Source organism: Cervus canadensis, chromosome 18 (genome assembly GCF_019320065.1).
Source record: "Cervus canadensis isolate Bull #8, Minnesota chromosome 18, ASM1932006v1, whole genome shotgun sequence".
Taxonomy (NCBI): Eukaryota; Metazoa; Chordata; class Mammalia; order Artiodactyla; family Cervidae; genus Cervus; species Cervus canadensis.
This window is the reverse complement of record NC_057403.1, coordinates 33,563,960-33,574,931: the sequence shown is the minus strand read 5'-3', so window position 1 is coordinate 33,574,931 and position 10,972 is coordinate 33,563,960. Positions and strand designations below refer to the sequence as shown.

The 10,972-nt window shown below is 42.2% G+C and overlaps 1 protein-coding gene across 5 annotated transcripts in view; it reads left to right on the top strand.

The window, feature by feature from the left end:
- The first annotated feature begins 84 nt into the window (after positions 1–84).
- TXNL4B (thioredoxin like 4B) overlaps positions 85–10,972 on the top strand; it is a 53,286-nt gene continuing 42,398 nt past the window's right edge. For 3 of the 5 annotated variants that reach the window (XR_006263253.1, XR_006263254.1, XM_043435299.1), the window contains exons 1-3: positions 85–384; positions 3,345–3,514; positions 6,771–6,922. Coding sequence is in view for 3 of the 5 variants with exons in the window: in XM_043435299.1 (XP_043291234.1) it covers positions 3,383–3,514; positions 6,771–6,922 (284 nt within the window). In the remaining 2 variants the exon portion in view is untranslated. Of the gene's footprint in view, positions 385–3,344; positions 3,515–6,770; positions 6,923–8,935; positions 10,523–10,972 lie in introns of those variants that run through there. The other 2 variants (XM_043435300.1, XM_043435298.1) reach the window with 2 other exon arrangements.

The window sequence follows — 10,972 nt, the reverse complement described above, 5'->3', positions numbered from 1 at the left end:
AGAGGCAAGGCCCCGCCTCTAGGTGGGGCGTGGGAGGGAGAAGTAAAGAGACCTGTCGGGTTTAATAAGGGCGGGAGTGACCCTAGGGCTTCCGGTCAGAGCAGGTTAGGTGGGCGGTGACTAGAATAACCTCTTCTGCTGATTGGGTTATTGAGAGCGGAACGCGAGTTCATCACTGCGCCTGGGCGTTTTCTTTTTCAGTTTCCGTCCGCTCTGGTGGTCGGCAGAGGGTTGCTAGGCAACGGCTCCAGGTTACTTTGAATTGGGGTGGCCGCGGCGGTTGGGGCAGGGAAAAAAAGCCGTCTGAGTCGGCTTCTTCGAGAAAGGGTTGGGGTTGTCCACAACCCTGAAGTGGAAGAGAAGGAGGTGACGTGTACAGTTAAAGTAAGTATCGTTTTCCCCAGCAGCTGTGGGCCAAAAGTAGCCCAACCACAGGCATCATTAAAAATATATATGTCGGATATTTGGGGGGAATAAAGACGCGCGCCCACAGTGTAAGTAAAAGTCACTCGTCTGTTCACACGCAGAGATAACCTCTGACGGAGTTGAAAGTGAAAGTCACTCAATCGTGTCCGACTCTTTGCCACCCCATGGACTATACAGTCCATGGAATTCTCCAGGCCAGAATACTAGAGTGGGTAGCCTTTCCCTTCTCCAGGGGATCTTGCCAACCGAGGGATGGAACCCAGGTCTCCTGCACTGCAGACGGATTCTTTATCAGCTGAGCCACCAGGGAGGCCCAAGAATACTGGAATGGGTAGCTTATCCCTTCTCCAGCGGATCTTCCCAACCCAGGAATCGAACTGGGGTCTCCGGCATGGCAGACGGAGTCTTTACCAACTGAGCTATATCAGGGAAGCCCTGGCATTTTCATTTTTATTAATTTTCCATGTGAATATTTATATATACATTAGAGTTAGGTTTTGTACAAAAGTGGGAGCACACTTTATATACTACTATTTTATAAAATTTTTTTCTTTATCGTGAGGATTTTTCAATTATTCGTCTCTAACCCAGTATATAATGATCCTGTGCTAGTACATCACTGGGCTATACTGTCATTTATTCCTTCTGTCCACTACTGATTACTGTTTAGGTTGTTTCCAGTTTTTCACCCTTATAAATGGTACACAAATCTTTGTGCACATGTCTATTTATTTACTAGGACTTCTCAGAAGTGGAATTGTTGGTTAAAGAGTATTTCAGATTTCTTTTCTAGAAAAGCTTTGTTTCTCTACATTCCATCAGGTATTGAATGCTTGCCAGTTCACTCACTCTCTTCCTGTTATCTTTTATTCTTTGTCAAATGAATGACTTTTAAAGGTATATCTTTTAATTTGCTTTCTTTTGCTTACAGATAAAGCTTAACTTTCCAAATATATCTGTACATTTTTACCTCTTCTTTTGTCAATTCTCTATTGGTATCCTTTGCTGTGGACATTTTCTTAGGCCTGGTCTTTCTCCATGCCTAAAGAGAAATTTTCCTCTCCTCTTTCCAACATTTATCTAGTCCCACTCTCTCACATGCTTACCTTCCCACTCCCTGTTGACTGGTTCCTCCTCTCTTAACAATACAGAAGTTGCTGGTTGTTTGAATTCTAGTGGTGGGACAAACCCATCTTCTCTTTGACTTTCGCTTTAAAGCATCAGTAATTTGTTCTGCCACTCCTATTTGACGAAAGTCCCTTTTGGCAGTCTTCTTTCCTATTTAAAGTATGACCTATTACTGCAACAATCTCCTTTCCTACATGAATTTTATCTTAAAATGTGACTTGTCACTGAAAAAGAGAGAATGAAATTGTCCCTTTTCATAGTATTCAGTCCCCTGGGACTGAATTCAAAATATTAAGTATCTCAGTGGAGTCTCTTGTGGATCAAAAATAGAGCTCCTTGATCAAAGAGTTTCTGGATCATAAAAAATAGGACTTATTGTAGTAAATAAGTTGGGCTTCCCTGGTGGCTCAGCTGGTAAGAAATCGCCAGCAATGTGGGAGACCTGGGTTTGATCCCTGAGTTGGGAAGATCCCCTGGAGAAGGGAAAGGCTACCCACTCCAGTATTCTGGCCTGCAGAATTCCATGAACTGTATATTCCATGGGTCGTAAAGAGTCTGACACAACTGAGCAACTTTCACTTTCACTTCCACTGTAGTAAAAGGAATACTAGACTAGAAATTTGATGGCATGGATTCTGGTCCTTGTTTTTGTAGCTAAAAATGTAACTGTGAGCCTGAAAATGACAAGCCCCTTCTATCTCAGTATTTTGCTATTTGTTTTGTGTGTGTGTGTGTGTGTGGTTTTTACACCCTCTTAGTTCATCTCTTTGCCTGTAATGAGGTACACTCAATAAGACATACACCAAGAATCTTTAAACTATAACTCATGATAATATAAATGTCTGTCAATAAAAAACTGTACAAAAGGGATGGAACATACATGAAGTAGTATGACACTGTAACAAGAAACGTGTGAGTTTTCTGCCTAGAGCAATGGGAAGATATTCACATGTGAGGTAAAGTGCAGAAGAGTGGGTAAAGTATGTGTGCTGGACATCTGTCATTTACCCCTCCAGATCCACTCTTCCTCTCTAGACTGCTCTGGGTCAAGGAGGTTTGTTCACCTCTGTGGCTCCCCTGGCCTCTTTGTTCCAGCTGGAGTCAGCCAGTGGGAGCATTAGTGTTAGCATCAGAGGGCGGGAGGAGAGTGGCTGTATCCCCTCACTGCAGGCTGACCCCATTTACAGCAGCCCTCTCCACCCATCAATGTCGGCCACACAGTTGTGCTAATGACTCCCTCCTGGGCTCCTTCAGGCCTGGGGGTGAAAACAGCACCCCGTCCTGGTCCTCCTAGCTGGGGGTTCTTCACTACACCTTGTTATTTCCTATGCCCTGCCTCAATGAAAGCCTTCAAATTACCAGATTTGAAGATGTCGTCTCTTTCCCACTGGAACCGACTGATAGAATACACTATCTTTTGAGTGACAAGAGGAAAAAAAATCTTTATATTTTCTTGTGAATGCATAACAAACTCTGAAAGATACCTGAGAAACTAATGAAAGTTGTTGTCTAGTAACTACTTACCAGGGCGCTGGCAACCAAGCCTTCTGAGGGGAGAGAGAGGGAAATCTTATTACAGTATACCTCTCTGTGTTGTTTCTTTATAACTGGTGGACTTGCCACCAGTTTGTGCATTTAGTGTATTCCTTTTATGTTTTTGTTACTATGTTGTATGAAACTTTTTTTCATCTAGGAGGGAAAAATATATATGTTACCTACTCCAAAAATGAACAGTGTTTTAAAATTAGGACTCATGTACTTAATCTGTCTTTAAACATTGCAACTTTCAGGACCAACATTGAAGATTGATAATCTGGATTATTTCAACATGAGCTTCCTGTTACCCAAACTGAGTAGCAAAAAGGCAGTAGACCAAGCAATAAAAAGTACTGCAGAGAAGGTGCTGGTTCTCAGGTTTGGGAGAGACGACGATCCAGTCTGTCTGCAACTAGACGACATAGTAAGTAAATGTTTTTTTTTCCTTCATTTATTTTTATTAGTTGGAGGCTAATTACTTTACAATATTGTAGTGGTTTTTGTCATACATTGACATGAATCAGCTATGGAGTTACATGTATTCCCCATCTCGATCCCCCCTCCCACCTCCCTCTCCACCCTATTCCTCTGGGTCTTCCCAGTGCACCAGGCCCGAGCACTTGTCTCATGCATCCAGCCTGGGCTGGTGATCTGTTTCACCCTAGATAATATACATGTTTCGATGCTGTTCTCTCAAAACATCCCACCCTCGCCTTCTCCCACAGAGTCCAAAAGTCTGTTCTGTACATCTGTGTCTCTTTTTCTGTTTTGCATATAGGGTTATCGTTCACCATCTTTCTAAATTCCATATATATGCGTTAGTATGCTGTATTGGTCTTTATCTTTCTGGCTTACTTCACTCTGTATAATGGGCTCCAGTTTCATCCATCTCATTAGAACTGATTCAAATGAATTCTTTTTAATGGCTGAGTAATATTCCATGGTGTATATGTACCACAGCTTCCTTATCCATTCATCTGCTGATGGGCATCTAGGTTGCTTCCATGTCCTGGCTATTATAAACAGTGCTGCGATGAACATTGGGGTGCACGTGTCTCTTTCAGATCTGGTTTCCTCGTGTGTATGCCCAGGAAGTGGGATTGCTGGGTCATATGGCAGTTCTATTTCCAGTTTTTTAAGAAATCTCCACACTGTTCTCCATAGCGGCTGTACTAGTTTGCATTCCCACCAACAGTGTAAGAGGGTTCCCTTTTCTCCACACCCTCTCCAGCATTTATTGCTTGTAGACTTTTGGATAGCAGCCATCCTGACTGGCGTGTCATGGTACCTCATTGTGGTTTTGATTTGCATTTCTCTGATAATGAGTGATGTTGAGCATCTTTTCATGTGTTTGTTAGCCATCTGTATGTCTTCTTTGGAGAAATGTATATTTAGTTCTTTGGCCCATTTTTTGATTGGGTCATTTATTTTTCTGGAGTTGAGCTGCAGGAATTGCTTGTATATATATATATATATATATATATATATTTCTTTTTGCTTGTATATTTTTGAGATTAATCCTTTGTTGCTTCGTTTGCTATTATTTTCTCCCAATCTGAGGGCTGTCTTTTCACCTTACTTATAGTTTCCTTTGTTGTGCAAAAGCTTTTAATTTTAATTAGGTCCCATTTGTTTATTTTTGCTTTTATTTCCAACATTCTGGGAGGTGGGTCATAGAGGATCCTGCTGTGATTTATGTCAGAGAGTGTTTTACCTATGTTCTCCTCTAGGAGTTTTATAGTTTCTGGTCTTATATTTAGATATTTAATCCATTTTGAATTTATTTTTGTGTATGGTGTTAGAAAGTGTTCTAGTTTCATTCTTTTACAAGTGGTTGACCAGTTTTCCCAGCACCACTTGTTAAAGAGGTTGTCTTTTTTCCATTGTATATTCTTGCCTCCTTTGTCGAAGATAAGTTGTCCACAGATGCGTGGATTTATTTCTGGGCTTTCTATTCTGTTCCATTGATCTATATTTCTGTCTTTGTGCCAGTACCACACTGTCTTGATGACTGTGGCTTTGTAGTAGAGACTGAAGTCAGGCAGGTTGATTCCTCCAGTTCCATTCTTCTTTCTCAAGGTTGCTTTGGCTATTTGAGGTTTTTTGTATTTCCATACAAATTGTGAAATTCTTTGGTCTAGTTCTGTGAAAAATACCGTTGGTAGCTTGATAGGGATTGCATTGAATCTATAGATTGCTTTGGGTAGTATAGCCATTTTGACAATATCGATTCTTCCAATCCATGAACACGGTATATTTCTCCATCTGTTTGTGTCCTCTTTGATTTCTTTCATCGGTGTTTTATAGTTTTCTATGTATAGGTCTTTTAGTAAGTGAATTTTTTAAGATTTTTATTAAAAACCTATACGTTCTTACTCCAACATCTGCAGAGTGCATGAGCGGGAGCAGGCAGGGCCTAGGGATACAGCTGTTCAATTGTTAGCACACTTCCACCAAGAGCTGATCATGTGCCTGCCTGAGCCGAACCTCCTAGTCTGTGATTGTGTGGAATCTGCCCTAGCTGTTCTTCCCCAGTAGCAGCTGCCGAAGCTCGGATTCACCAACAAGCAGTGGAAGACCAGAAACATTACGAACTATAATCTATGAACATTGTCTTATTCAGTGCTCCTCACCGTGGGATAATTCGTATTCCCGGGAGGGGAGATGCATGCCAGGGAGGTCAGGTGACTTCCACGGGCCCAGAACCACTAAGTTGCAGAGCTGGGATCTGAACTTTGTTTTCTCTGCCTGCAAGTATGCTTTTCTGGAGTGCCTCCTCCAGTGTGTGCCTGATGGTAATCTATGATTTCACAGCACATCTTTACAGTCTGATGGGTCGAGAGGGGAGTACAGGGCAGAGTAAGCTTATCCTGGTCTCTGTTTATTGTGGAGAGAGACTTACCCAGGACTAAGACCTCACCCACATTTTCTGTTGCTGCCACCCACAGTGTGGATCCAGTGTAAGAAACCCCATGACTGTGATTAATAATGAGGGTGTGATGCATTAACCTGGTGGGGAAGGGGCCAGAGCATTTTACCCTCAACTGTGGGGGTGTGGAATATCGGCGAGTGTAGACTCTGAAGCCAGGCCGTCCGAGTTCAGATCCCAGCCTTACTGCTTACAGCTGTGTGACCAGGGGCACGTTATCTCCTCGTGGCTCAGTTTTCTTCTGTGAAATGGTGCCTGTAGCCGTGCATACCTCCTAGAAATGTTGTTTGGTTTAAAGGAGCCAACAAGTGTAAAGCACTTAGAACACTTAGCACACAGCAAGTGCCATGTAAGGGTCTGCTGCTTTGTCATAATTCTCATTTATGGGTGAGATTGGAAAGGAGATTTGGGGAAATTGCATTGTCTGTAGCACATATTTCTGAGTTTACTTTTTTACTTAAGCAAGTATGGGTTTTATAAATCCATGTAAAGTTTATAAACACATATTTTAATCAAAAATAGAAGAAAAAAAGAAGAAATATATTCACTCAGTTTGCTCAGGGCCCTCTCACTACCCTACCAACAGTGATTCAGACTCTGAATAATGTTACTCTTAATGTGGAACTCCCAACAGGCTAGATTCTTGGTCTGGGAATTTTTTTCACACAGAAAACTCTTCTAATGAAAAGGTTCACAGAAGAAACGTTAACAGCCCTCACGTTGTAACCCACATCTCTCTCTTTATTTGCAGCTTTCTAAGACCTCTTCCGACTTAAGTAAAATGGCTGCTATCTATCTAGTAGACGTGGACCAAACCCCAGTTTATACACACTATTTTGACATCAGTTATATTCCATCTACTGTGTTTTTCTTCAATGGGCAGCATATGAAAGTGGATTATGGGTAAGTTAGATTGACATGAAGTTACTATAATCTTCAAAGTTTCTTTTCTCCAGGCAGTTTCAGTAGCTCACCCACTTGGATGTGATGGGAGCTTTGTGTGTCTTATGTTGGTACTGTTTCTCATTTGATGAAGTCTCTAATTTTTGTGTGTGTGTGTGGAACTTTGGTACAAAATGAGAGTGTTTCCAGTATGAGTGGCGAATGTTAACTTACTACTTAAATCTGAGAGACTAGTACAGTTTGCACAGAGAAGGCAATGGCACCCCACTCCAGTCCTCTTGCCTGAAAAATCCCATGGACAGAGGAGCCTGGTAGGCTGCAGTCCATGGGGTTGCTAAGAGTCGGACATGACTGAGCGACTTCACTTTCACTTTTCACTTTCATGCATTGGAGAAGGAAATGGCAACCTACTCCAGTGCTCTTGCCTGGAGAATCCCAGGGACAGGGGAGCCTGGTGGGCTGCCGTCTATGGGGTCGCACAGAGTCGGACATGACGGAAGTGACTAGCAGCAGCAGCAGTACAGTTTGTGAAACACTCACCATCCATCGCTGCAGAAAATATAGAACAGCTTTTGTCAAAGTTTCCCAGGAGTTTTATTTCAAACAAAATGGGCCATTGTTCTTAAACTCTTGATACTCATTGGCTGTGAAAGAAGTGATCCTTCAGCAAATTAAGACATGTGTTTCCCTTACCAAGCGTTCTGCTTTCAGTTAGAGAATTTTGAAGTCCTTCTTTCCGAGTTTGTCAAAAATAAGTAAGATGAGGGACTTCCGTGATGGTGCAGTGGTTAAAATTTCACCTTTCAAAGCAGGGGGGTCGGGTGCGGTCCCTGGTTGGGGAGCTAAGACCCCATATGCCTGGAGGTCAGAAAGCCAAAACATAAAAGAGAAGCAATATTGTAACAAATGCTATAATGACTTTAAAATGGACCACATCAATCTTAAAAATAAAAGACTAAGTAACATGAAATCTGGAATGCCCTCCCCCCAACCTAGTCAGCATCCCAATGCTTAATATGTATTTTGAATGTATCCACAGTAATCATTTTTTACTATGGACAAATCATTTTGTCCATTTGTCCAGACCTGTGGGCCTGCTTTGTCATTATCTATTTGAAAGTGTGTTAAATATTATCTATCTTAAGTATTTTAAAGCTGTTTATTCTCCTAGAATACAGCTGGTATATATATTACTTTGGTGAATCTTTTCAGAGGGTGAATTATGATACTGCTTACCACCTTAGAAGTGTATAAAAATTTTAACCCAGCAATTGTATTTCCAGGAATTTATCTGAAAGAAAATAGTCATGAAAGTGGCCAAAATTGGCCACACGAATGTTCGTTCATCCCACCATTATTTAGAAAACAAAATGTTTAGAAGCTTGATGTCCATAGAAAGATGCTAGATACTAATTTAATATGGTATGGGAGATGCATGTTTAATAACATTGAAAGAAATATATGTTAGTTGAAAAAAGCACATTACAAAATAATTTGCATGATATGATTCCCGTGATTGTGAAAAAAGAAATACATACACACACAAGATTGAAAGGATATATACCAAAATGCAGTATCTGGCCTCACAGGTAATTTTTTTTTCCTTGAAAAGTTTTTAACATGTAATATTGTATTAATATTTACCGCCCACAGACCAGTTAATGGACTTTGCACAGTGTCTGGCCAACTTTGACAACAGCAAACTAAGCCCACACTGACGCCCAGGGAATGCTACCTGATGACAACTTGAGAAGTGATTAAATAGGTTCTTTAGCAGAAGCGTTTCACCTGGTAGGGCTTCCATGCTCTTCCAGCAGCCCACAGCACTGGTTTTAGTCATGTATCAAGTGGGCCCTGTAATCACAAATGGAAAATCAGTGTCAGGCTTTGTGTCTAAGGGCTCCCTGACCAGAAGAAAGTAAGAGAGCTGCTATTTACTTTGTTTATGGTGAAGGCCTTACAAGTACCTTTGAAAAGTTCTGAGCCAGGTCATTTCTCTCCTATGCTATTTAGGTCTCCAGATCACACTAAGTTTGTGGGAAGTTTCAAAACCAAACAAGACTTCATAGATTTGATTGAAGTAATTTATCGAGGAGCAATGAGGGGGAAACTTATTGTGCAAAGTCCTATTGATCCCAAGAATATTCCCAAATACGACCTCCTCTACCAAGACATTTAGTGCTTTCGCTGCCATCAGAGTTGAAGAGAAAGGCCCGTCTCGAAACAGTACCTAACTCCAGCTGTGCGGTTTTCCTGGGGTCCTTCAGAAACATGGTCAGCATCCCAGAGAATAAGAGTTTTGACCTCAATAGAAAGTACCGGCCGCCAAGCAGAAGACCACACTGGTGCTGGGACATTCGGGGATGCCCAAGTGTCTACGCCCTGCAGACCTCAGAGAGGTCAAGCCAGCCATGGTCAATTTCCCCAGTGTGGGTGTTTTAATTTCTCTGTATATTGTGCTTTTCTTTATTCTTTAAGATAATACAGAATCCTAAATTTGGCTAGGACAGTTTGATTCAACTATGTTTATTTGATACATTGAGTAAAATAGAAAATCAGTTCACATAAGAGCAAAAACACTTGTTTTCTACCCTATGTGTGCATACCCACACCTTTCTTCATCCTCAGCCTCGCCTTCCCTCCGTTCACGTATTTATCTCATGCTCACCTACTATCCCAGGTTCTCTTAGAATAATAAATTCTCTACTGATAGTGGCCAAGTTTGTTTTATCTTCAAGCCTTTTTGGCTCAGAATTTTAAAGCTATCTTGGCTTGCTCATTTTATCAGCTTTTATGTTATTAAATTGCCCCAGAGGTGAGAACTTGAACCTTTACTGTCCAGCACCCAATTTAAGCTAAACAAAAAATTAACTACCCTTAGTCAGTAGGAACCAATCTCTCCTGGAGCTCCGTCTCTTTCTGAGGAGAAAACTGTACTTCAGGGACTCAAGACTGGAAAGAGATCTCAGAACTGCTAGAAAAAAGTATCATCTATATAGGACTTGCCCGTTTTAATAACTTTATGAAGAATTCTTGCTCTCCCAGGGCCCCCTGGCACAACCTTCACCACTTGGGCACGTCCCTCCTCTTCTCATGGAGCGAATGGCACTGACTTTCTAGAATAAGAATGTGTGCAGAACCAGAAGGCCTCGCACCATGCAGCACATGACCCGCTCGGCAGCTGTTGGCCTTCATGCAGGGCAGCCCTGTCACTGCACGACTGTCCCCCTTTGCCAAGCGCCTTCTTTCCAAGTCTTCTGTGGCCAACGTGGCAGAGAAGGAAGGTTGCTGGGCACCTGGGTGGCCTTCGTTGATAAAGGAGAGAGTCACCCCAGGAATGAGACAACAAAATCCTTTCAGCACCACTCCGTTTTCTCCTGGCCCCCACTTCCTGCTTACGTTGGTAATCGTGATGCATGGAACCACAGCAGCCGTCTTAGGACCATGAGGCAACCAGCCCTGGGATGAAAAATAAACATGCTACAAAGAATGATGAAAAGAGCCTGGGTCCCTGATGACGATATCAAGCTCTCAAGTGGACTCTAGACCTTCCTCCCTTCAGATTTCTGTGAAGGAATAAAACGTCTTTACCACCTGTCACTTTAGTTGGATTTTCTGTCCCTCATAGCCTAAATTACACAACATTTGAGGTGTGAGAAGTGCTCAGATAACAGCAAAAACTCAGCACTTTCATGCATAAGATTCTCATATTGTCTTTCCTCCTGAGGGCTTTTCGGTGATGTTTCTCTGAAGTCCAGATTTATGTTTTTGTTCCCATCATAGTTCTCCCTTCCACAAGTGTTTATTAGTTACATACTGTATGCCCCCATTCTGTGCCAGATACTGCACAAAAACAAATGACTCCTGGATGGAAAGAAAGCTTCTTAGAAGAGACAGTTCTGAGCCTTAAAGGAGAGTAGGAGGTACTCATGGAGAAGGGGGAGGGCATAGGGGGAACCGGGGGGAGGAAGGCTGGAGAGAACCCAGAGGCTGGAGACAGCATGCGTGTTGAGAGGGCTCCACAGAGTTCAGTGTCACTGAAACCCGAGA